The sequence below is a fragment of the Schistocerca piceifrons genome, chromosome 8 (genome assembly GCF_021461385.2).
Source record: "Schistocerca piceifrons isolate TAMUIC-IGC-003096 chromosome 8, iqSchPice1.1, whole genome shotgun sequence".
Taxonomy (NCBI): Eukaryota; Metazoa; Arthropoda; class Insecta; order Orthoptera; family Acrididae; genus Schistocerca; species Schistocerca piceifrons.
The window spans coordinates 393,704,685-393,730,847 of record NC_060145.1 but is presented as its reverse complement, the minus strand read 5'-3'; the positions used below and the strand labels follow the sequence as shown (position 1 = coordinate 393,730,847).

Below are 26,163 nucleotides of genomic sequence, written 5' to 3'. Positions count from 1 at the left end.
CATCTTGTATCCTCCTACAGTCACTCAACGACTACATTTTCCCGTACACCACAGCATCATCAGCAAACAAGTGCAGACTGCTGCTCACCTCTTCTGTCAGATCATTTATACAGGTAGAGAATACTTCCCTGGGGCACTACTGACGATCTCCTCGTCCCTGACAAATATTGGCTGTCGAGGACAACATACTGAGTCCTACTACTTACGAAATCTTCAAACCATTCGTATATTTGGGAACCTACACTACTGGCCATTGAAATTGCTACACCACGAAGATGACGTGCTACAGACGCGAAATTTAGATGACAGAAAGATGATGCTGAAATATGCTAATGATTAGCTTTTCAGAACATTCACACAAGGTGGGCGACGGTGGCGACACCTACAACGTGCTGACATGAGGAAAGTTTCCAAACTTTCTCTCATACACAAACTGCAGTTGACCGGCGTTGCCTGGTAAAACGTTGTTGTGATGCCTCATGTAAGAAGGAAAAATGCGTACCATCACGTTTCCTACTTTGATAAAGGTCGGATTTTAGGCTATCGCGATTGTGGTTTATCGTATCGCGGCATTGCTGCTTGCGTTGGTCGAGATCCAATGACTGTTAGCAGAATATGGAATCGGTGGGTACAGGAGGGTAATACGGAACGCCGTGCTGGATCCCAATGGCCTCGTACCACTAGCAGTCGAGATGACAGGCATCTTATCCGCATGGCTGTACCGGATCGTGCAGCCACGTCTCGATCCCTGAGTCAACAGATGGGGACGTTTGCAAGACAACAACCATCTGCACGAACAGTTCGATGACGTTTGCAGCAGCCTTTGACTATCAGCTCGGAGACCATGGTTGCGGTACCCCTGACGCTGCATCACAGACAGGAGCACCTGCGATGGTGTACTCAGCGACGAACCTGGGTGCACGAATGGCAAAACGTCATGTTTTCAGATGAATCCAGGTTCTGTTTACAGCATCATGATGGTCGCGTCCGTGTTTGGTGACATCACGGTGAACGCACATTGGAAGCGTGTATTCGTCATCGTCATACTGGCGTATCACCCGGCGTGATGGTATGGGGCGCCATTGGTTATACGTCTCTGTCACCTCTTGTTCGCATTGACGGCACTTTGAACAGTGGACGTTACATTTCAGATGTGTTACGGCCCGTGGCTCTATCCTTCATTCGATCCCTGCGAAACCCTACATTTCAGCAGGATAATGCACGACCGCATGTTGTAGGTCCTGTACGGCCCTTTTTGGATATAGAAAATGTTCGACTGCTGCCCTGCCGAGCAAATTCTCCAGATCTCTCACCAACTGAAAACGTCTGGTCAATGGTGGCCGAGCAACTGGTTCGTTACAATACGCCAGTTACTACTCTTGATGAACTGTAAAATCGTGTTGAAGCTGCATGGGCAGCTGTACCTGTACACGCCAACCAAGCTCTGTTTGACTCAATGCCCAGGCGTATCAAGGCGTTTATTACGGCCAGAGGTGGTTGTTCTGGGTATTGACCTCTCAGGATCTGTGCACCCAAATTGGGTGAAAATGTAATCACATGTCAGTTGTAGTATAATATATTCGTCCGATGAATACCCGTTTATCATCTGCATATTTTTTTTTTTTTTTTTTTTTTTTTTTGGTGTAGCAATTTTAATGGCCAGTAGTGTATTTTGTATGCCCGTATCGTCGTTAACAGTCTGACCAAAGTTCGAAAGAAGCAAAGTCGTATTTCCTCCGATAATACCGTACTTAGTACAGAAATGTTCTGTTCAAGAAAAGTCCATGATGGGTGCAGATTTTCAGGACTTAATTGACATACCTTCATGACGGCAGCGGTGTGTCTGTCGTCGTTGGGTTTACCACACGGTGGGACTCACCTGCCTCCCTTGCTGGCGAGACTAAGAGAGTAGCTAGAGACATTTTGGGTTGGTACTCACATCGCTGAGCGCCTGGCTGGGTCGCAGCACCAGGTTGCGGGGCAGCGACTCCTGCGCGCGGTTAGGGCAGCCCGGCTCCGTGGCGACGTCGGGCACGATGTACACCACGTGCTTCTCGAACTCATCCTCTCGAAGGGTGCTCGGGTCAAAAGCGGGGTCGGCGCCAACGACGGCCGACACGGGGACGCTACTGCCGCCCCCGCCGCCTCCGCCTCCGGCGCCGGCGCCACTCCCGCCCCCGCCTCCGCCACCGTCGCGCTCCTCCTGTACCACAAACAAGATGCCTGTCAGAGGTGGGAGACAACTTTTGTTTGCTTCTCGCTGCTGATGGTGGTGATGGCGATGTGGAGGTTTCCGGCAAGGGCCCTCGAGGTACTGGAACCTGCTTACACCTACACTGCCGGAAAAAAACGTATCTAGAATCCGTGTGTATTGCGGAATTGACCACTAGATATCACTAGAGGCGTACCTGCCGGTATAAAAGAAGGTAGCGAGTGTTTTTGTGAGTAGAGAATCAGTAACAGCAATATGAATCGGAGCTTCCAACTTTCGACGGTTGTTGAGTGTGATTGTGACAAAGAAAAGCGAAGTAACGACCACTGTTAAGTCCAATACAGGTAGAAGCAGGTACTTCAGGACAGGGAGCGTCGACCTTTGCGGAAGGTGGGTCTAAAAAAATTGCATGAAATCAGCGAAAAGAACCAGTCGTGAATTCCAAAGTGCTAGTAGCAGTCTAGCTAGCACAATGGCTCTGCGCAGGGAGTTGAAAGTAATGGGGTATAATGGAGCAGCAGCTCGTCATATGCCACTCATTTCTGTAAATCGTTCAAATGGCTCTGAGCACCATGGGACTTAACTTCTGAGGTCATCAATACCCTAGAACTTAGAACTACTTAAACCTAACTAACCTAAGGACATCACACGCATCCATGCCCGAGGCAGGATTCGAACCTGCGACCGTAGCGGTCTCGCGGTTCCAGACTGTGGTGCCTAGAACCGCTCGGCCAACCGCGGCCGGCCGACGAAGCCATGAACCCAAGTTGTCAACAAGGCATTGTGCAAACTATTGGAGGCTACTAAATGGTGTGAGCTGTGCTTAAATGGAATGTACTGCGTCCTCTGGTGCAGGTGAACCTGTCATTAATTGTAAATGTTTGTGTTCGCCTGCTTGGAGAACAGCTGTTCACGCACTTCATGTTGCCGAAAACTATGTCATGTCACCGACCACAATTGTTCGTGACTGATTTGAAGAACATTCCGAAAAATTCCAGCTAATGATTTGGCCACCCAGATCGCCCGACATGAATCCCATCGGACATTTATGGAACATGATGATTAGGTCTGTCTGTTCGTGCACAAGATCCTACACCGGCAACAGTTTCATAATTATGAACGGCTATGGAGGCAGGATGGTTCAATTTTCCTGCAAGGGACTTCCAGAGAACTTGTTGACTCCATGCTACATCGAGATGCTGTACTACCCCGGATGAAATGAGCTCCTTCACGACACCGCACAACTTTTGTCATTCGAGTGTATTTTCTTCAGTATTGTAACATAGGTTTAATAAATGTCTTGTTTATCGAAGACCGTCAGTACGCTTTTGTTGATACTGAGTAAAAGCTATTTTAGAATCTCCGAATCCCTTTCAGAGTAGTCAGTCATTAACCCTGCTTCATTCTTTAATGTTGTCCAGAGAGATCCACTGAGCTCTAAGCTCTGAGATACAAGCGTTTCCAAAGCTAGTTTATCCTTCTGCTTGTCTAAAATTAAATGCCTGTGGGACTAAGGCAGCCTACGACCTGGAATGTATTTGGCACACATGTACACGAGTGTTTATGCCACGATATATAAAGGCCGAAATCTGCCAGAAGTGGCGTAATGAAATCCAAATTTTTTGAAAGCTTTTTTCGCTGAAGTATATTACGTTTATGGACGCCAGCACAAAGAAACTAATTGAACGAAAGGAGACGATCTCTCCCTCCCTCCCTCTCTCTCTCTCTCTCTCTCTCTCTCCTCCTCCTCCTCCTCCTCCCTCCTCCCCCCCCTCCTTCCCCCCATCTCTCTACGTCTTCTCAGAATCGACTAAAATCACTTCTCACGCAGTCCAGGCGGATAACTAGTTTGTTTATACAAATTATACATGTGTCAGATGCTGAGCATCAGTATTCGCAACCATTACTAAAGCATCGATCAGGCGTGAGATTAGATCACTCTTGTTGACATTAGTTACGGAAACCAAAGTGAATAAATGACTTTTTTTTCGTGAGAGGTTGTTGTTATTTTGTCTTTATTACTCAGCTGGTTTTCTTACTGTCAAGTTGCTGTTATACAATCCAAGAAAGCGCTCTCGAAAATCAATGGCCTGCAGTATTGCACTTTTCCTAACTCCTATGGTTCTCTTTCGTAAGTCAGTGTCTGTCGTATGCGTCTCTGCGTAATCTGGAAGTCGACATAATGTTGAGACCTTTATAGTTCTGAATTTCTCTTCACTTTTCACCTACGTGTATCAACACAAACACAAATAAATGTCTGATAATGGGAAATGGGGTAACTCAGAGGTCATAAAATTAGCAACAAAGAGTGTTAGAGCTAAGAGATATGAAAAATGTAGTTACTGGATGTGGAATGAGGGGACAAAAATGTTCGTCACCAAGTCAGTGAGAGTCCACACATGGTGGATACAAGAATGAATTACATACGCAAAAGAACAGAGCACAGGATTTTTAATTAGGTTACAATACATATTGTTGCTAACAATGATTCTTTTTTTGCTTTTGATTTACTGTGCAATTTAAATTAGTCAACAGATCATAAAGAATGCAAATATTCTGCTGGTAAGAAACGAATATATCTTTTGAAATATAACCATATCTTCTGGAATATGACTCAACGTCTTCCTCGATAGTCTTCATTCGTCTTTTAGCTATCAGCATACCCATTTTTTTACTTCCCACCTCGGTATCTGTGTTATTCATTGTGAATGGTGCATCTTTTTAGCCGAGCGATCGAAACCACTCACGGCAAGTGGGCCCCATCCTAGCCATACGGAGAGTGCATAGGCGGTTATTGCACTATTCAGCACTGCGAAGCCTCATCTTCTTACCAAAGCCAGGGAGGAAATGATAAAACGCTGTGTCGCTCGTTATACGGAGAGATCTGAAATAAATTGGAAAAGTGTACACGTGCACATTGAGCGGGGTTCGAACTAGTATCCATTCTGTTAATAGCGGCTGTCTTAACAGTCCTGCCTTATTTTTTAATGCAAACTACAAATTTCTGTTACGCATTACAGTAACTAAAATACTCTAACCACAAACAAGTTCACATAAAGTCTAATGAGAAAGTGAGGAAGACGGTCTAACATTTTTCCTTCTACTAAAGGCTCAGTTGCTAGCGTAGCTAAGCATAAAACGGCACCACCAAAAAAATCGGGAAACGCAATATACGTAAGTACCTTAGCGAAATCGTCGAAAGAAGGACTTCGATTTTCAGCAAACAAAAGACATTTACAAAAGCAAAGAAAACACTCTTTAGAAATTTAGTATCACAGTAGAGCTATTCAGCTCAATTTTAATATTTATTCGCAGACTTAGCAACGATAAAAGAAAAACAAACAACAAGGGAGAAAAAATTTTAGTTAAGAGGTAAGGAACAAGCATTCCAACACCTCGGAATAGTTAGATGTAATTAAGATAAAATTATTAGTATTTTACGTAAACTTCCAACGAATGAATCTTGGCACACTCACAAAAAATATTAAGGAATACTTTCAAGAATTAAACCTATAATATTTAGGAACGGACACGAAAATCTTAATGAAATTGGTATAAATAAGCAATGAGTGAATTATACTGTATAACAAAATATGAACATGATATTAGAAAGTGAAACAGCCCCCGAGATTAAAAAAAAAAAAGTCAGGGAATGCAATTAAGAAAAGTAATAGCAACTAAGGGAAATGAAAGAAGTAAACAAGTGAAGGAGAAATGGGATATTATAAAGTTGACTTATCGTCTTACTTGTTACACTTAGTCGTTAGCCGGTCCGAAGCGAAAAAGTAAGTGACTCAGTAACTACTTTACGATCAAATTGAGAGTTCCCAGTCCTGTTTCGAGTGCTCTACGTTTTTGTTATACCTCGGTGCGTCCGAAAGTGCCAGAAGCGTCCATGTAGTTGTGTCCAATACTGGAATAAAGATTTTCCCCGTTCGGTGGTACTGCTTTGCGTGTTTAGCGGAGGATATCGACTTGTAAAAAACCTAGCATGACGGTACCTGCACTGTTAGTGTTGTCCACTCGTGCCCACAAGCAAACAGTTTCGGCGAGCGATCTCTTGTAAAACAACTATTGTAACCGAACCAGAATAAATGATTAAGGGCTGCAGAGTAAATTTTAGGAGAGCTTTTATCCATGGCGGTGTCGTGCGCTTAACAATATCCTCCGCGCAGCGCAGGCGTTGGCACGCGAGGAAGGTGGCAAAACACGTTTATTCCAGCGACGGATAAGCCAGCCATTGTGTGATTTCGCATCAGTTCAAAAACGCCAAACATTACGCGCATCAAGAAGGATTTCCAGATCGCATAAAAACGACTATGTGAGGACAATACATAGCTATGCACAGTGTAGAATTTTGAAGCTCGGCGCACTGTTCCATTGGTGTGCTCTAGCTGCGAAGTCTTATCTGCTCTAATACAAAATGTCTGTGCGAGCTGGCAACGTATGGGTTTCATTTCTGGCATTCATCAGTGCGATTCAGATGAGTCAGCTTGTTGAAAACTATCGAGCATTAACGGGAAGAAACGTTATTGACTGAGAGACACGTAGAGGTTAAACCGTTTATGATCTGTACCGCTGTCAAAATTGTCTGTGAAGTTCCGAACTTTTAACAACAAAAGATGTACCTGAAGAGACGTTGATCTTTCAAATGTTTTATTTGAGTATTGTTAAACGACTGTTCACAAGTGTAAGAGCTCCTGGAAGTTAAAGCGTCAAAAATTCGCCTTAACATAGACAATACTGTATAAAAATGCTTGTCTGTATGGACATAATCATAGCTCATTCTCACCGTGCGCAGTATGGCTGAAGGATTATCTTCATTTAGTTGTACTCCATATTAGCCTCCCCGCCCTTCTAACAGAGATCATCAGTGTAAGAACAATAATATAGTGGCATTCGACCAGAAATAGCTGGTTCGAATTGTAGTGATGGGAGCCGCTTTTATCACCAGTTTACCTACGGCGAGTGGAGGAAGTGTTCTGGCGTAAAAGGTTTGGCCGGAAAGTAGTGCGTTACATTTTTTTAAAAAAACTTATTGCTCATGTTTCTTCGAAGTAGCTTGCACATTATCCACTGAATCGAGATGCTTTCATCCGAGATCCCTGTTCAGCCGAAGAAACAAAAATAAAGTCCGTCGTTTTGCAGTTTCCACGATACACGAAACTCCTTTCGAACGCGGCCGACTCTGAAGTACTGCCTTGTAAAACTGAGATTTTTCCGGCATCAATCGAAAACTTGTTCGACGGTCTGAATTCAGTAACTGGTGACATGAGGCACATGGTCGTCCGTTCGAGATGTTTACGGGACGTCCCTCTCGGGCCTCGGGGCTGATCTCCACCCCGACCTTCTCCAAACATCTTGTGCCACCTGTTTGGCTGCGACCGGAAAGGCAATCATCCCCGAAGGCTTCCTTAAACATTCTTTGAGTTTCCAGAGGCGTCTTGTTGGGCTTCACTGAAAAATTTATCGCATAGCGTTGCTCTAAAGATTTCTCCACATTAAGTTCGACGCGACGTAGAGGTTCCCGATAGGAACCGTCTTAACGCACCAAGAACACGGAAGCATTTGGGCGACCTACCACTGGAAAGCTAAGGGTCCCCCTCCACCCACGTCAATCGGTCCGACAACTGTGTCACAGAAAATTGCGACGAATTACTTTTCGGACACGCCCTGTACATTGCGCGATCGTCAGACTGAGTGGCAGTAGTCTTAATTAAGTACGAAACCATTCTGCACTACTTTTTAGGTGTATAACTCGTTCCAAAAGGGGACATACGTAATATGGGTCTGGAGTTCCATTCCGCTCCTCAGCGGAATGTACGCTTTTTTTCAACTTCTACACAGGATAAAAAAAAATGGTTCAAATGGCTCTGAGCACTATGCGACTTAACTTCTGAGGTCATCAGTCGCCTAGAACTTAGAACTAATTAAACCTAACTAAACTAAGGACATCACACAGATCCATACCCGAGGCAGGATTCGAACCTACGACCGTAGCGGACGCTCGGTTCCAGACTGTAGCACCCAGAACCGCACGGCCACCGCGGCCGGCACACAGGATAAAATTGTGTGCGCGACCTAGGCACGCAACTGGAACTTTGTTTTCAGTGCACAATGCTCTTACCGACAGTATTTTTAAATACAAAATTTTTGTTTCGCAGATTATGATATTTCACAACACGATTACATCGCAGTAACAGAAACAAAACTCGATTTATAAAACTTCGGGTGGGAAATTATGATTTCGTAGCTTGTTTATCTTTCTTTTACCAAACACAGTACATAACGAATGTGTAAAACATTTATTAGCCAGCATATCTGATACAATCCATCAGATAAATTGTAATTTAATACTGCAATACAACATGGTTAGTGTATAACACGAGCGATGGGCGCTCGATATGACATTTTTCATGTAATGTCGTGACCAAAAATTCTGTCAGTCTTGAGGGTATCTGGTGTTTCTAGTATATGTTTTCCTACATACAAGCATGTCTTATGGACGCTACTCAGTTTTTTCCTGACGTTGGTCCAAATATTAGCAGAACGAAGTTTGCACGTTTCTCAACCTTAAATATTTTCATTCAAAAAATTACGCAACTCTGGAAAAATGGAGATGAAATCATTTGAAACGAAAGGAGGGGAGCACGGTCTTTAGAGGCGGAGCACTACCTCGGATTATGAAAGGATGGGAAAGAAAATCAGCCGTATCCTTTTCGAAGGAATCATTCCGGCAGTTGCCAAGGGCGGGTTAGGGAAACCACGAAAATCTATATCTGGATGGCCGCACCGGGATTTGAACTGTCGTCCTCCCGAATGTGAATGGCTCTGAGCACCATAGGACTCAACTGCTGAGGTCATTAGTCCCCTAGAACTTAGAACTAGTTAAACCTAACTAACCTAAGGACATCACAAACATCCATGCCCGAGGCAGGATTCTAACCTGCGACCGTAGCGGTCTTGCGGTTCCAGACTGCAGCGCCTTTAACCGCACGGCCACTTCGGCCGGCTCCCGAATGTGAGCCCAATGTGCTAACAACTGCATCACCTCGCTCGCTCATTGCTTCAGCCCTGTCCTTTCGGAGGAACGGCCGGTCGGAGTGGCCGAGCGGTTCTAGACGCTTTAGTCTGGAACCGCGTTACCACTACGGTCGCAGGTTCGAATCCTGCCTTGGGCATGGATGTGTTCAAATGGTTCAAATGGCTCTAAGCACTATGGGACTTAGCATCTGAGGTCATCAGTCCCCTAGACTTAGAACTACTTAAACATAACTAACCTAAGGACATCACACACATCTTTGCCCGAGGCAGGATTCGAACCTGCGACCATAGCAGCAGCGCGGTTCCAGACTGAAGCGCCTAGAACCGCTCGGCCACTCCGGCCGGCCATGGATGTGTGTGATGTTCTTAGGTTAGTTAGGTTTAACTAGTTCTAAGTTCTAAGGGACTGATCACTTCAGATGTTAAGTCCCATAGTGCTCAGAGCCATTTGAACCATTTTTTTCGGAGGAACCATCCCAGCATTCCCCTGAGGCAAATTAGGGAAAACACGGAAAATTTAGATCAGGATGGCTGGACAAGGATCTGAACCGTCGCCCTTCCGAATGCGAGTCCAATGTGCTAACCACTGCACCACCTCGGTTGGTCACGTGACTTTGCAAGTAGTGTAAGTGGACAACAGAAACTACGTTCTCCGCACATAAATGCTCAGTCCGTAGAGATTCTTACTGTGTGGTTTTCTCGCTTGTTGAAAGGGCGCTAAATGCATCTCGAGTGCGTGAATAAATAGCCATTGATGCGAGGCACGTGAAAGAGCGGGCAAAGTGGGCTAAGGTCGAGTTTTGTGCGCCGAGGCTGGGAGCCTACGGAGCAAGCGGGCTGACCCGGCCTCGCGCGACCTTGGCAATGACATCGGCCGAGGACAGCCCAGTCGGCAGCGCCGCGGCGCGCGAGCCTACCCCAGGGCGGTCCGGTGTGCGCGTGCGAAGCTGCTGCCGCCGCCGCCGACGCCGCCCCCGCTGCAGCTGCAGCTGCAGTGCGTGTGCGCGTGATGCGTGCGCCCTCGTGTGTGTATGTGTGTGTGTGTGTGTGTGTGTGTGTGTCGCGGCGCGCGTGCACAGCACAGCGGAGCGGTCCGGTACCCAAACCCCGGCGACGGCGGAAATCGATATGCGGCACGTGGCAGACACAGGGGCTATGGTGCGGGGGCGGGGGTGGGCGCGGTGGGCGGGGGCTGGAGAGGGGTGTGGAGGAGTGCAGCCGCCGGCGATGCGCCTGACGCGCGGTTGTGTGCGTTGTCTGGCCGCACAGCCGCCGTCTGGCTGCGTGTTCAGGGGGAACTGCCCAAACGCCGCACGCAACACCCTAGCGTCGCGCTGCGTCGCGTCGCGTGAGCCCGGCCTGTTATAGCCGCGGCTCTACGCTTCTGTGCTTCCGACAGATACCGCAAAATTTACTACAGAAATGTCTGGCCACCGTTTCGATTCGAGGGTACTGGGTTCGAACCTCCATTCCACTACTCTTATGTGAAACTCTTTCCCGTCACTTTCTTTTATAATTTAGGAGAAAGATGGTCATAATACTACAGAAAGATCACTTTCCATGCGCAGAATGACTCAGAGATAAGAAAATCCAAGTCACGCATACTTATCTTCCTAGCTGCGGTCGATTCGAGAGTATTGGTTTGGAAGCCAGGTCCAGCTACTTTACTTACTTTACTTTACATGTGTCAAGGGCCTTATCGACCATACGCCTGCTCTATGAGCCTCTTCCACTTCTGCCTGCCCAATGCGCTGTTTGTCTAGTTGCTGCTGCTGTTCATCCTCATTGTGTCCTCCCGGATGTTATCCCGCCATCTGATTTTGGGTCTCTCTCTTCTTCTCGTTCCTTCTATTGTTCTGATGAATGCCATTCTAGGTAGTCTATTCTCTGTCATTCTTGCTATATGGCCTGCCCAATTCAACTTTCTCCTCTTGAGCACTACGACGATGTACTGGTGTTTGTACAGCCCTCTTAATTCTTCATTTCTTCTTATTCTCCATTCCATGTTATTTTCGTCGTATACAGGTCCAAAAATTTTCCTTAGTACTTTTCTTTCGAATATTAACAGTTTTTCTTCATCTTTCTTTCTAAATATTAGTGTTTCACATTCATATAACATCACAGGTATAATGGTCGATTGATATAAGCGGATTTTGAAGTTACTGCTAAGGTCCGGCTACGCTCATCCAGAATTTTTACAGTCATTTCTTCGCAAAATGTTTTCAGAGCCCTGGGAAAAATACAAGATACGAACCATTTTTTAATACTTCACATCTCTCAGGGAAAGCAATGCCAGGTTCGGATTTGAAGTAGTACCTCTGACACTACCAACATAACGAGATCGCGTGGGGCTTGTTATCACTAAACCGAATGTATAACCCTAGACAACAGGTAGACCGTACAAAAATTATACTGCCTCCACTGCATATCTCTCTCTCTATGCTTGTGAGAGAAGGATAAGCAAAACACGCCAGGGTGGCAGAGAGCGCTAACGCGCTGCTTCCTTGGACTCGGGTGGGCGCGCCGGCCCCCGGATCGAGTCCGCCCGGCGGATTACCGACGAGAGCCGGTGTGTCGGCCAGCCTGGATGTGGTTTTTAGGCGGTTTTCCACATCCCGCTAGGTGAATACCGGGCTGATCCCCATGTTCCGTCTCAGTTACACAGCTCGCAGACATCTGAATACATTCACACTATTTCACGGATTCCACTAGACACAGACAGTTGGGGTACACTATTTCCGTCCTGGGGGGTACGGGATGGCGGCAGGAAGGGCATCTGCGAACCCCTTAAAATTAACATGCCAAATACGATTAACCATGGCCGAGCCTGCGTATCCGCGGGACAAGGCGCAAGCGATAGCGATAGAGAAGGATAAACAAAATCTAGTCAAACGCACCCGACTGTCTGGCTGTCGATGGCCCTCCAATACACTGGCTTAATTTTTTTAAGCGTCTGTTCTAAAAAAAAAAAATTGGTTCAAATGGCTCTGAGCACTATGGGACTTAACTTCTGAGGTCATCACTCCCCTAGAACTTAGAACTACTTAAACCTAACTAATCTAAGGACATCACACACACCCATGCCCGAGGCAGGATTTGAACCTGCGACCGTAGCGGTCACGCGATTCCAGACTGTAGTGCCTAGAACCGCTCGGCCACTCCGGCCGGCCGTCGGTTATCAATTAATCTTTAATATGTATAAATGCCAAGGCATTTGTGAATTTTGGGCATTTACGCAGGCACTTATCCTGGGCATTTGCTCCATCGTGTAAATGTCCGGGCATTTTACATCACTATTCACGGGTGGTGCCGTCCGTTGATTTCATGCTAAGCGGTCCGTGCCTGCCAGTCCATGAGGTTGTTAACAGTGGTTGTTCCTTCACGTTTGCACTCCACCCTCGCATCACCAACAGCCGACTTGAGCAGCTTTAGAACAGTTGAAATGTCCCTGATCGATTTGTTACTCACGTGACATCCAGTGAGTACGTAGACAGCATTCCAAGTCACTCAGCTCTCCCGGCCCACTCACGCTGCAGTTAGTGCTTCTCTGCTGACATCAAAACACACCCCGGCTCCTTTAATAATGGCTGGTAGGTCTCTCGTCGGCAGCCCGACATTACATAGGTGTGTCCGGATACTTTTGATCGGATAGCGTATTCTACACCTACATTCGTATTCCGCGAGCCACCTGACGGTGTGTGGCGGGACGTACGCCTGGTACCTCCATATGATACCCCCTCCCTTTCCTCTTCTGTTCACGAATGGCGCCTAGGAACAGTGATTGCTGTTAAACCTCGGTAATAGCTCTAATTTCTCGAATCCTCTCGTTAGGATCATTTAGGGAGACGTATGTGGGAAGAAGTAATATGTTTAGTCCGACTCTTCCGGAACGCACTCTATTGGAGATTCAATAGTAAACGACTCCGTGGTGAAGAACGTCACTCTTGCAGTGTCTGCCATTGTAGTTTGTTGAGCATCTCCGTAATGGTCTCCTAGCGACAAAAGGCTCCTTTACTGGGTTCGAACCCCTGTCCAGTTGCTCATACTCTTAAGTTTTATGCCACTTCGTCACAAATATTTGTGCGAATGAGGGGAATTATAACTACAGAACGGTTGCTTTCCGTTTGTATCATTTCTCGCGGCAACGTAAATGACGGTTGCTAAGCCGGCGTGGGTGGCCGAACGGTTCTAGGCGCTACAGTCTGGAACCGCGCGACCACTACGGTCGCAGGTTCGAATCCTGCCTCGGGCATGGATGTGTGTGATGTCAAATGGTTCAAATGGGTCTGAGCGCTATGGGACTTAACATCTGCGGTCATCAGTCCCCTAGAACTTAGAACTACTTAAACCTAACTAACCTAAGCACATCACACACATCCATGCCCGAGGCAGGATTCGAGCCTGCGACCGTAGCAGTCCCGCGGTTCCGGACTGTAGCGCCTAGAACCGCTAGACCACCGCGGCCGGCGATGTGTATGGTGTCCTTAGGTTAGTTAGGTTTAAGTAGTTCTAAGTTCTAGGGGACTGATGACGTCAGAAGTTAAGTCCCATAGTGTTCAGAGCCATTTGAACCATTTTTGAACTGTTGCTAATTTGAGATTTGAATGAGTAGGCTACCTTTCACAATGCGAGCCACACGGCATGGAGGGTGGCTCGTTCTCGTTAAATCCTGGTCTATAAATCTAGACAAATGGTGGATCATGCAAATATTATACTCCTTTAATATAAATATACGAAGGAGTAGAAATAACAATCTCTAGGCGTTGGGAGATCAATAGGCACATAAAAAACACGGAAAACGTTGCTAAGCGTTCGTACGAGTCCTTCAGGGTTAACAGAATAAACACACACGCACACGCACACGCACACGCACACGCACACGCACACGCACACGCACACGCACACGCACACGCACACGCACACGCACACGCACACACACAAAATCAATTGTATCTACACTGCAGCTAATGTAAAAATGTAAGCCGTAAAAAATGTAAGAAAATGTACGCCGTAAGAAAATGTAATCCTTTTAAGTGATACGCGAATAGAATAGGGGCAGGCAATAGTAACTGTACAGATCAGAAAGGATTTGGGTGAAAGAGGCACAGGAAGAGGTGGGGAGGCGGCAGAGACCGCTTAAGGAAACATCTTAGAATTCGCTTTTAGAGCTTTGAGCGAATCCTCGGAACTCTCAGGCCGAATTTCGAGGGGAATAAGGTTTAAATTCCCTATCGCGAGGCGAATTATCCATTAATTCTCCCAAAGTTCTTAGAGCGAATTTTGAGATGTTTCCTTAAGCATTTTCTGCCCTCCTTGCCCATCTGTCTCTTTCTCCAAATGCTGTCTGATCTGAACAATGACACAGAAAAGTGCGTAATCCATTTGTCTTACTAACCTTTTTCTTTTTCGAAAAATTCTGAGACAGGTATTGTGATGCAGTGCAGTGGATATTAGCATGAATCTTTCGGACAGACATATTTAAAAGAAAACTATATCACGAGCGTGAGGATATGGATTGTTATCCACTCGAGAACTTGTGCATTGTAGACATATAAAAACAAAACAATAGTGTTTTTGAAAAATCATGCTTTGGCACAATAGCTCTATGACCTTCATTAAACGTACCGCAAAACTAAAAATTTAGGTCAAACTGCAGCCCTGTTAACATATGTATAAATCGGATACCACCCTGCATTCTTAATGTCGGTGCAGATCTAGATACAAATGATGGGACTGGATGGATGAGCTGTCAGTGACTTGGTATTTTTGGTAAGCACGGTTGCCATGACGAATGTTGTACCGGTATGATATGATTGTTTTCCCTTGCGGTCACGGTCTCTATTTACGGTCTTTCTCAGTGCATGTGGATACCTGAGGATGATCTGTTGTTTGATTGAAAAGGTAGTACTAATAAAGTGAAATACAGCTGTTGTGCTAAATCATAATTTTCCAAAAAATAGAAAAATAGTGAAAACAATAGTGGCTGACTGCGGTAATTACATTAATACTGTTCTTCCGTTCGACGCTATGCAGGGATCCCATTCATTAACAGACAATTCAGATGATAATTTATTCTACATCTAATATCAAATAGTAGAAATAGTAGATAACTTAGTTGCTGCGTCAGTTGCTGACGGTAGAGGTGAATTCGGACATATATAAATATACAAAAGAGTTATAAACCTGTGACTTTTCAATACAATGTCTATTCTGAAGATGTCAAGCCCCTGCTACTATGAAAGTCTTTAAATGTTATTCAGCTGGCAGGCACGAAAAATGGGGCCAGTTCATGAATGTTCTAACTTAGATCAACCTGCCGCCGGAGTTCCGGAGAGAGAGTGCTTGCATCTTATTGGTACAGGCGTAACCGTTCGTGGGAGAGGCCTCATGCCGCTGTGGCGGCTGTGGGAAACACGGCGGCGTAACTGACGGCGCGCCTATTTGAAAGAACGGCGAACGGATAGCGGCCGATATCGCAAACTTTAGAATTTAAAATCGTCTGAAACAGATTAAAGTTTGATAGTACTGTGCCATTTACTGTTATTAATGTGATACATTAATGTATGTGTACAATCCGCAACAGTACATGATACTTTCCGAATGAATACAAACCACCGAAACAACAGACTATATAAGACGAAACGTCTTCAGGTCCTGATAATATGCATGCTCATATTATTCCGATGGAGACACGTGGTTCTACAGGCAGATCCAAATCTTTCGTTTGTATGCGCATGCGTGCTCGCGTTTTGTCGCACGTGACTTTGCTTTTGGTCTGCGAACGCTGCTACCTGTCACGCATCGATTATACCGATCTCATTTGCGAGGGGACGGGGGACAACGAGATTTCGCGTGTCGCTGCATATGTGACTACCGCGGCGTAAATGATGGAGCTACGGCGATCCAATCGCTCTGGCGGTTGCGAGCGTGATAGACGGAGTCTCCTCTGGGTACCTAGGCACCAAAAACGTGCCGCGCATCGGTAACACTGGGGTGTGAGACAGAAACTGATAGAGGACTAATGTGGGCGTAATCCGACTACCTTAACTGCACAGAGCACGAAAAAATTAAGTGAATAGTATCACTGTGACGGCAAAGAAAAAATTGAAGTGATAGACATATGATAGTTCAAGAACACTATCATATCGACATTTATACGTCTTGGCGAATATATCTGGTGACAATACATAATTAATGCCCAGGTAAGCAAGTTACATTCTTCTTCCTCAATTTCGTATAGTTGAACGCATGTGAGATATTGAGCTAACAGCGAGTCTCCTTGTAAAAGCTGTTTAAGCAAATTTAAATAAAAGTTTCGCGCCATTGTCGTCTCTATCATCTCACCACAAATTGCCGCTACTTATCGAACCATCGTTGACACTATAAGAGATAGTAGCCTGCATAATGTAGTTCTTATTTCTACAGAGAACTCTATCATCCCATCGACAGACTGTTTGGCGATGGTTTTGTATGTACACATCGTTTTATCTTTAGACTATAGAATCCACCGAATAAGGAGAAGATTATTATATATACTCTGCCTGAACAGGCCATGAAGGCCCAACGCACCGACCGGCCGCCGTGTCATCCTCAACTACATGCGTCACTGCATGCGGGTATGCCGGCCGGGGTGGCCGAACGGTTCTAGGCGCTACAGTCTGGAACCGCGTGACCGCTACGGTCGCAGGTTCGAATCCTGCCTCGGGCATGGATCTGTGTGATGTCCTTAGGTTAGTTAGGTTTAAGTAGTTCTAAGTTCTAAGGGACTGACGGATGACCTTAGAAGTTAAGTCTAATAGTGCTCAGAGCCAGTTTTGTTGCGGGTATGGAGGGATATGTGGTCAGCACACCGCTCTCCCGGCCGTATGTCAGCTTATGACACCGGAGCCGCTACTTCTCAATCGAGTAGCTCTTCAGTTTGCCTCAAAAAGGCTGAGTGCACCCCGCTGTCAACAGCGCTCGGCAGATCGGATGGTCACCCATCCAAGTGCTAGCCCAGCCCGACAGAGCTTAACTTCGGTGACCTGACGGGAACCGGCGTTAACACTGCGGCAAGGCCGTTGGCAAGGGGAAGATTAGATAGCAATTATATTTCAGAACAAATTAATGTAACTGTGTTCTCTTCGCCGTCAACAATTTAAACTTGTTTTAAGGCTATATACATGGCAAGCTCCTGCTGACATTGCAAGGTAATAAACAGATTTCATCGTAAAGAGACAGACAGAGAGAGAGAGAGAGAGAGAGAGAGAGAGAGAGAGAGAGAGAGAGAGGAGAGAGAGACTGAAAGTGGCGAAAACCTCAATTGTAACATATACTGAATCATATAATAGTCGAGAGGGACTAGCCGAGCGGTCTTGGGCGCTGCAGTAATGGACTGTGCGGCTGATCCCGGCGGACGTTCGAGTCCTGCCTCGGGCAAGGGTGTGTGTGTTTGTCCTTAGGATAATTTAGGTTAAGTAGTGTGTAAGCTTATTGACTGATGACCTTAGCAGTTAAGTCTCATAAGATTACACACACATTTGAACATTCTTGAATCATATCATAACTTGCTAGAGGTAGACACACAAACACGTCTGAACTATGTCAAAAGAAGACAACTGACAAGAAAAAGAGACGGAAGTTAAACTCAGGAAGATGTGAACTATTGAAGGAAAAAGTGGAAAATTCAACAGACAGTTCAACGTATCAGATGAATAGAACAAAATTAAAAATATAAATCTCAAAATTTTAGAAGATGGTGGAGAAGTAAAAAAGAAAACAATAACGAAGAATGTGTTACATTAGGAACACTGGATGAAATCTATCATTGCAGGAAAAGGAGGCATGACCATTCTATAAAAGAAAAAAATGTATAACAATCGGAATGATGAACTAAGAAGACTAACTAAAAGGAACAGAGAGAAGTGGATTAAAGATGACGAGACTGAATAACTGAAAAGAAGGTGAATCAGAAGAAATGACTGTCTTTCACCTTCTACGAGAGCCTATTGAAAAATAATGCCTGTGATTTTTATGTAAAAACTCAGATTTTCAAATTAAACAAACATTAGCAACATTCTATATCTTTATTCTTAATATTTATATATTTATTTCTCAATATAGTTACCCTGGCGGCGGACACATTTCTCTGAACGCGAGGCGAGATTGTTGATACAGTCATTGTAGGATGTTTGAGTTTGTTAACAGAGCGACAACCTCACCTCTGGTTGTACGGTTTCATCGCTATCAAAGTGAACTGTCCGTTGTTTTAGTTTTGCAAACATTTTAAAATCGGATGGAGCCAAGTCGGATGATCGATGACAGCCATCCCAAGGCATCGGATTGTTGCAGATGTCGATGTGTGTGGTCTAGCGTTATTATACTGAAGGAGAAGATGCTCAATGGGTGGACGAACACGCTCTCTCTCACGCACCGACACAGTTACTTTTTATACCGCCATGTTAGACGCTACAATTCGGAGCCATCTAGCGGCAGAGGTTTGCAACTTGCCTCAGCGCAGCGGGGAAGTCGGCAAGATAATATGCATGACATGTTATACCTCAAGCGACACAGAGAACAGAATAAATAATTCGGAGGCATTGCTTGTCAGCACGCCCTCGCAAAACATACGATTCACGACCAGGTAAGCTAACATTCCCCTCACAATTGCTTGTATCACAGCATCGCGAGAAAGACTCTGTGAAATTGTGAAGGAATTAAGAGTCGACAATCTTTGGAACTGTCCGCGAGGTGCACTTGGGTAGTTAAATCGGTAAAATACGAACCGCGAATGGAGTGTTTCAGAATACAGCACACAACTGACTTGTCACATAATTAATTTATGTTTTTTTTTTTTCCTCTCTCTGCGGTTGCTGATTCTTCTAAGTACTGCTGTGTTGGTTCAGAGAAATTTAATGAGATGTTGCAGTGTGTTTATTTAAACATCACAGCTAATACACAGTAAGTCGTGCTGTTCATAGAATCATGCCTTTATATGTAAAAAGAAAATTATTTTCCCGAGATTGAGCTTTTCCCCGGGAAACACAGAGGAGATGATGTCAGTATTATTTACGTCTACTGATGGCGAAACACACACACACACACACACACACACACACACACACACACACACACACTGGGAGGAGAGAGAGAGAGAGAGAGAGAGAGAGAGAGAATTATAAATGGGAAAACGGCTGAGAACGGAAAGTGAGCAATTTTTCAACATGTCTGTTCCAGCTTCGATATGCAGTCACTGTGTGTACAGTTTAGCTGTAATAAAAACTAAAATGCTGGCTGCATGAAATTCTCCTTTGATCTCGCACACCGTTCGCCTGTGTGCTTTGCACGAGGACTATAAGGATTTACATACACAATCAAAGCTGGAATTCCAACGGCAGGTGCTATGTGTATTGCACGTGCCACACGAGACCAGTTTGCGAGTCAACCGCAGTGTCGAGGCATTTGTGGTGGTGCACCAAAGTCCAACACAACCCGCCGCTAAAATTGGTCCTGCGTTCTGCGGCGGAATTATTAACTCGCAAATGAAGTAGCATTTGCCGGAAATGGACTCTAACTGCACGAGTGCGACCGATCGGCACCCGAAAATCGTTTCGTATTGCCATACTCATTCGGCAGCCCGCGAAGCAATGCCGGATTTTCTCACACCCAGATTTATCCACTCCCGAAGGTATCCTGGGAGTAATATTTCTTCCTTCTAAAGCTGAATAGCACTGTAATATCTGTGTGTTTCGAGCAAGGTTCTCCACTGAGCTTCGTTATACAGCTACCAGTAAATTTAACGAGTCAGAAAAAAATACGATGGAGACGTGGTAGCTCTTAGGAATAATTCAGACGTTTTACTAGAGCGACGCAGTGTTATAGTTTTTCTCATATTCTGGCGTATATACGTGATACTACAGTAACATATATATTTTTTTAAATACACAGCACGGGAAATGTGTGGTTGCCAAAGTTCAGGAAAAGCCAAGACTTTGCAAGCTGCCACTAAATGATTTCCTCTTATAGCTCTACAGGACGTCATGGATATAACTGCAGGTATTTTTATATGTGGTATTTTAATATGTACATACAAACTTTACAACCTGATGTTTTCTGCATGGTCGTAACTTCACTGCGACTGCCAGTACACAAAAAAAAAAAAAAAAAAGAATTGGCTCTAAGCACAGTGGGATTTTACATCTGAGGTCATAAGTCCCCTAGACTTAGAACTACTTAGACCTAACTAACCTAAGGACATCGCATACACCCATGCCCGAGGCAGGAATCGAACCTGCGACCGTAGATGCAGCACGGTTCCGGACTGAAGCGCCTAGAACCAAGCGGTTACAGCGGCCGGCCATACGCTAACCGTTTTCTGTCCCACAGCTCAACACCTGACCTGCCGCCCACTTGAAAATAAGCATGTATGTCTTGTTCTTGCAACATGTAGGTACTAACCAACCTAAAAACATACTACTCCTAGTACCTGTAATTATTAGTCTGCAAATGATGTAAATGCTAATGTAATGTTGTTCAGTAAACCTCCTGTAACGAATAAAGTAAACAGAAGTCTAAGTTATACACTTAGAAAGCAGGCTGTTGCCAGTAGCGGCATCGTACTTCATACCCTAAAATCTGTCAGTGAATACCGCTTGCAGTGGTAAAATGGTACTTGTAACGGGAAGTTATCCACGTCGTTCAGATGCGACATGTGGACTGTCTACTCTCAACGTCGTTTGCTCGAAGTTGTCCTGATATTACGTTACAAGCTCCTGCGTTTGACATCACATCCATCAGAGTGTTCAAAGGTTTCAAACGTTTCCTCCTTCGTCTCTCGACACAGATTTGGAGTGACAGGTACGAATCGTCAAAAAACGCGACCTCTTCTCAGAAACAGTCGGTCCTTTAACGTCTGTAACGGACGCTAGGACAAGTGATAACCTGTATGTATAGCATACGGTTATAGGTCAGAGGTCACCATTTTCGTTGAAACGTGAACTACGGAGAGGGGGATGGGAAAAACGGAACAAATAATTTTGTCGCAACAACTGCCGCACCAACGGATTTTCACGGTTGGACGAAAGCTACACACACACACACACACACACACACACACACACACACGAGCGCGCTCACAAATAGTACCGCCCTACCGATTACACGATTCGTGGATTACGAACTATCCTAATTAATTCAGTCACATTTTGCATATTATTAAAAACATAAAAAATGTATTAAACTGTATTAAATAATATCAAATTACGTCGTCGGATATAAGACGAAACACTGTGTCCCGGCGTAAGCTCTCCCTCGTTCCGTTACGGGAACAAAAGACTCATTACATCAATGTCCGCTAGATGGCAAGCGAGTGGCAGTTCCGCCTGTAGCCGCTCGAGAAATTTTCCGCCAACTTTCGCAGCGGATAATGAAACTTCTGTAGCTATTTCATGACAGGTGAAGCTACAGTGCGGAACTAGTTTTGAGAATTTGCAGTTCGTCACCCATACACCTGGCAATAAAATATATTACGAATACTAATGAAACCAAACGAATTTAAATTTGTTATTTTTTTATGATCTATGGAAGATATTTAATAGTGATAACCGTAATTTGTTCCTTAAAAAAAGAAAAAATCTGGAGGTTTACTTAATCTATAACCTAAAGTAACGATTGATTCACGTCATATTTAGCCAAAAATACATAAATATATGCAAAATATTTCACACAAATTAGACTGGGTAGATTTTTGTGACATATAATAATTACTCGAGTTTAATAGTTATCTATCCAGGCTTCGTTCAGCTTAGAAGGATCAGATGCTGTGCGTTAGCTGGAATAATAACTAATTTAATTTATCATGGAAAAATAACAGCCTAATATTATCGTAATAATTTAATTACGAAAAACAAAACCGAATAAAGAATAATAATAATCACGTACGCGTAAGACATGTTGGTCAACTGCAAGTCTCTAAAGCAAAAAACACACTTTTTTTAAAAAATTTCGTGGATTATGAAATTATTTTTTTGAAAAAAAGCTTAATGAGTTACTTATTCAAAGTAAAACTTTACATGTGCAGATTCAGTCGATTTTGCATTTAAATGCTCTTCTTCCAACATAGTCAAGCTGTGTTGCGAAAGATATACAGTGCCTTCATGAAAGTTCAACATCTTGGTTTCGTAAATAGAAACTGTAGCTATATAAAGAATTGACTGTTTTCCATGTCCCTCGTGTCTGTTGCGACACGGACGGTAGACGTAATTCAGCTTTCTTGTGTTTGTTTGTGATGGATGCCTTTGAAAAAAGTTCTTAAAAATTAGGTATTAAGAAATTTTAATTTCATTGTACATATGAGTGTAAAAGAAACTAATTTTTTTATCTGATATTGTGTGACAAAAATATTTTTAATGTCACCCGAAACTTTTGAGAATCTCTAATGGTCTTTCGTTCAGCGTATTTTTGTTTACAATGAATAGAATGTGCCTTGCTTTTGGACCCGCTTTATTCACGATTGCACATATTAATTTATTTTAAATGATATTCAAGGAGGAGCTTTTTCGGCGTTCACACAGGTTGGCTTAATAGTAGCTCAGAAAAATTTGCTATCTAATAAAATGGAGAAGAACATTTCGGTGGCTCGTTTTGTTGTATTGGATATGGGTATGGGACTATAGGCTGGACTGCAGAGTATATTTGATGCTTCTGCTTAGATATACTTACGTGTTTTAGTCTTTTTTTTGCAATATGCCACGAATTTAATGTAGTGTAAACAATTTGGTGAAATTACTGAAATATGCGATATGTCGATTACTGCAAAAAACTGCAGTTACGTCTTAAAATATTCCCGCTGTGACAGACCGCAACGGGATTGAAGGCTGTATATTCTTGAAGTTTGTAAACCAAATACAATGCTGGACTGTGTTCTACAAAGCACTAACGTAGTATTAACAACATCATTAATTTTGAGACTGATAAAAGGGGTAGAGTACTATAGTAAAACCTGTTTCTTAAAGTTATTAGGATACAGTGACACGAAAGAGTCCTTTGTACTTTCCTGATTTCTCTCTTTCCATTAGCAGAGCATTACCTTGCAGATACAGATAACTGGGTATCAAAATGGTTCAAATAGCTCTGAGCTCTATGGGACATCAGTCTCCAGAAACTAGAACTAACTTAAGGACATCACACACATCCATGCCCGAGGCAGGATTCGAACCCGCGACCGTAGCAGTCGCGCGGTTCCAGACTGAAGCGCCTAGAACCGCTCGGCCAATTGGGCCGGCTACCTGGGTATCATCAGCTAATAATTAGACAGAATCAAGAGCGTAGAGAAACGTTTGCTCAAGCCGATCCTTTGGAGGCTAGTAAAAGCTCGGTCCATTTGTTCTTAAGATAACTGAAATGAGACCAGGAAGAGTTATTAGTTATTAGTTATCAGAGAATGGTGGAGGACGGGGGGGGGGGGGGGGAGGGAGGAGTGTGGGAGGGGACGGCGGGGAAGAAGTAAATGACAAGTTATCATGTTGGCTACTAAAATTCCATACAAAAAATTCGACCTCCTGCAGGAATCTAAAATTTGCTAGCATGGATGACATGGACGGGGACCTCGGGTAGGTGTCGCTAGTTGGGAGTGTGAGTCGGCCGGGAAGCATTCGGAGATAGTCCACGTATTGGCCATAAACTTCGTGTCCAGATAGTGTAGTGGTTAGCGCAACTGCCTAGTCGGCAGGAGGTCCCGGGTTCGAGTCCCGATCCGACACACATTTTCACTCGTCGCTGCTGATTCTGCATATAGTTCTGATGCAGCTAATATTATTGGTTCCTTTCCTTTCCTTTCCACCTTCAATTTTCACAGCTTCTAGACCAGTTGCCTGATGTTACTTTAGTACGCAGAGTGAAATCTGCCAGGAAATTTCGTTACTTCTCTATGGATAGCTATTACATGCAGATAGACAACCGAGAGCAGCAATGTGAATTAAAAAAGGCCAAGGAACGCTGATGGTCCACACCGTGCAACTTGAAGCTTTGTCAAAGGGAAATGTATCGCGCTAAATTTACATCCTCTCTTCGAAATAAAATGAGAGAGGTACTCCATGCCGCATTGGTGTCACGGTATGTGGCGTTCCATGACAATTATTTTGTTAGTTGTGTACTGCCCGAAGAGGAGTCCCTTTGCAGACACTTAACCAAAACGTACAGAGGGCATACTTTAAATATCGGACTGTTCCTCTAGCACAGGCAGCCAATTTAACCCCCCATCCCCTTGCCTTCCCCACAAAGCGTTGTTCCTTACTGAGACAGACCGTGTGGACCACAAACACAGGGGCAAATAAAAGACGAGCGAGCGCTGGGGCCTGGCGGAAGCATAGGGCGCCACCTGTTTCGCCAGGCGGCCGCCAGGTGCCGTGGCGGCGCTGCTGCCGGGACGGAGCGGCCCTGGCATTGGTTGGCGGCCTGATGGCTGCGGCGGTGGTGGTTGGTGGTTGTGGCGGCGATGGTGAAGGTGGTGACGCTGGTGGTGGCAGGAGTGGTTGCGGGAGGGGTGACCGCGACGCTCGAGCAGGAGGTGGGGGGGCGGTGGAGGGGGGGAGGGGAGCGGAAGGTGCACCGCGGCGCGCCGGCGGCGTGGCGGGAGGTGGCGATCGATGCGTGTGCTAGATGCTGGCACTACTGACCTACTTCGGCCCAGCCGCGCGCCGCTCGATGGGGTCGTCTGCGCGTTGCCGGGCGACGCCATGGCCTACCCGACGCGCTATATTTGTGCGGCGTGACGGCCGACCCACGCCGCCTCCTTGCTGCCTTCCAGCCTCCTGCGGGCTTTTGCCAATTACCGTCCGCTTCGCCACCCCCAGCCGATTTGCGGCGCACTCTTTTTTTGGTCTCTGCCATCCTTTTGTTGCCCTCCCTATGCGGCCTCTGTCGTCGTTACTGACCTTCCCGAACTGACGACGCTGTTACCCCAGGCACTCTACGACGTAACAAGACCGCTAAACGAGTCAATAGCTTACGTGCTATCTAATGTGACTCGTTCTCCATCCCGCAAAACAAAAACTTTTCTTTCGCAGCTGCTAGTAGTGATTTTAACACGACTTCTTATTCCAGTTCAATTTTTAGTTTTCCCATTTCACCAACTGTAGCGGAGTGCTCAACGCGACAGATCCTCGTGGGAGAACCAGGATGATTTCTTGGAGCTGCCAGGGATTTTTCCTTGGTGCGAAGACTGGATCAGGTGTAGCGCACTGTCGTGATGCCAATTGAGGGGTTACCTTGTAGGGAGACCGCTAAACGAGTCAATAGCTTACGTGTTATCTAATGTGACTCGTTCTCCATCCCGCAAAACAAAAACTTTTCTTTCGCAGCTGCTAGTAGTGATTTTAACACGACTTCTTATTCCAGTTCAATTTTTAGTTTTCCCATTTCACCAACTGTAGCGGAGTGCTCAACGCGACAGATCCTCGTGGGAGAACCAGGATGATTTCTTGGAGCTGCCAGGGATTTTTCCTTGGTGCGAAGACTGGATCAGGTGTAGCGCACTGTCGTGATGCCAATTGAGGGGTTACCTTGTAGGGAGATAACGGTACCAATGTAGGAACGTCGACAACGGCCGAAAGTGCGATGTGCTTACCCAAGCCTCTCCATACCGCATCCGATGATGTTCTGAGTATACACGGCGGCCGGTCGAGTATCGCTAGCTTTTCAGGGCCTGATCGCGAGGCTTCCTTGTTTTATTTCACAAAGTTTGAAATTCTGCAAGGTATGTTAGTAACAACCCTTCGGTTTCAAGTATAGAGTTCATTAAAAGAAACTCTGGTAAAGTTGTCATCAACCGAACGCTACGAACGGCACACTGCTTTACTAGGCACGATCCCACTGCATTGCTCCGACCTGCAAACTCGCTTAACCAGCCAAATACATTGACTGGTGACACT

At 45.1% G+C, this 26,163-nt stretch overlaps 1 protein-coding gene and 1 pseudogene across 1 annotated transcript in view; both read right to left on the bottom strand.

The window, feature by feature from the left end:
• LOC124712374 overlaps positions 1-24,971 on the bottom strand; it is an 84,708-nt gene extending 59,737 nt beyond the window's left edge. The window contains exons 1-4 of the mRNA XM_047242670.1: positions 24,538-24,971; positions 10,357-10,615; positions 10,104-10,245; positions 1,940-2,151 (exon numbers count right to left, since the gene is read on the bottom strand). Coding sequence (XP_047098626.1) covers positions 1,940-2,151; positions 10,104-10,245; positions 10,357-10,615; positions 24,538-24,971 — 1,047 coding nt within the window. The remainder of the gene's footprint in view (positions 1-1,939; positions 2,152-10,103; positions 10,246-10,356; positions 10,616-24,537) is intronic.
• On the bottom strand, positions 17,204-17,321 carry LOC124712824 (annotated as a pseudogene).
• Positions 24,972-26,163: the final 1,192 nt, after the last annotated feature.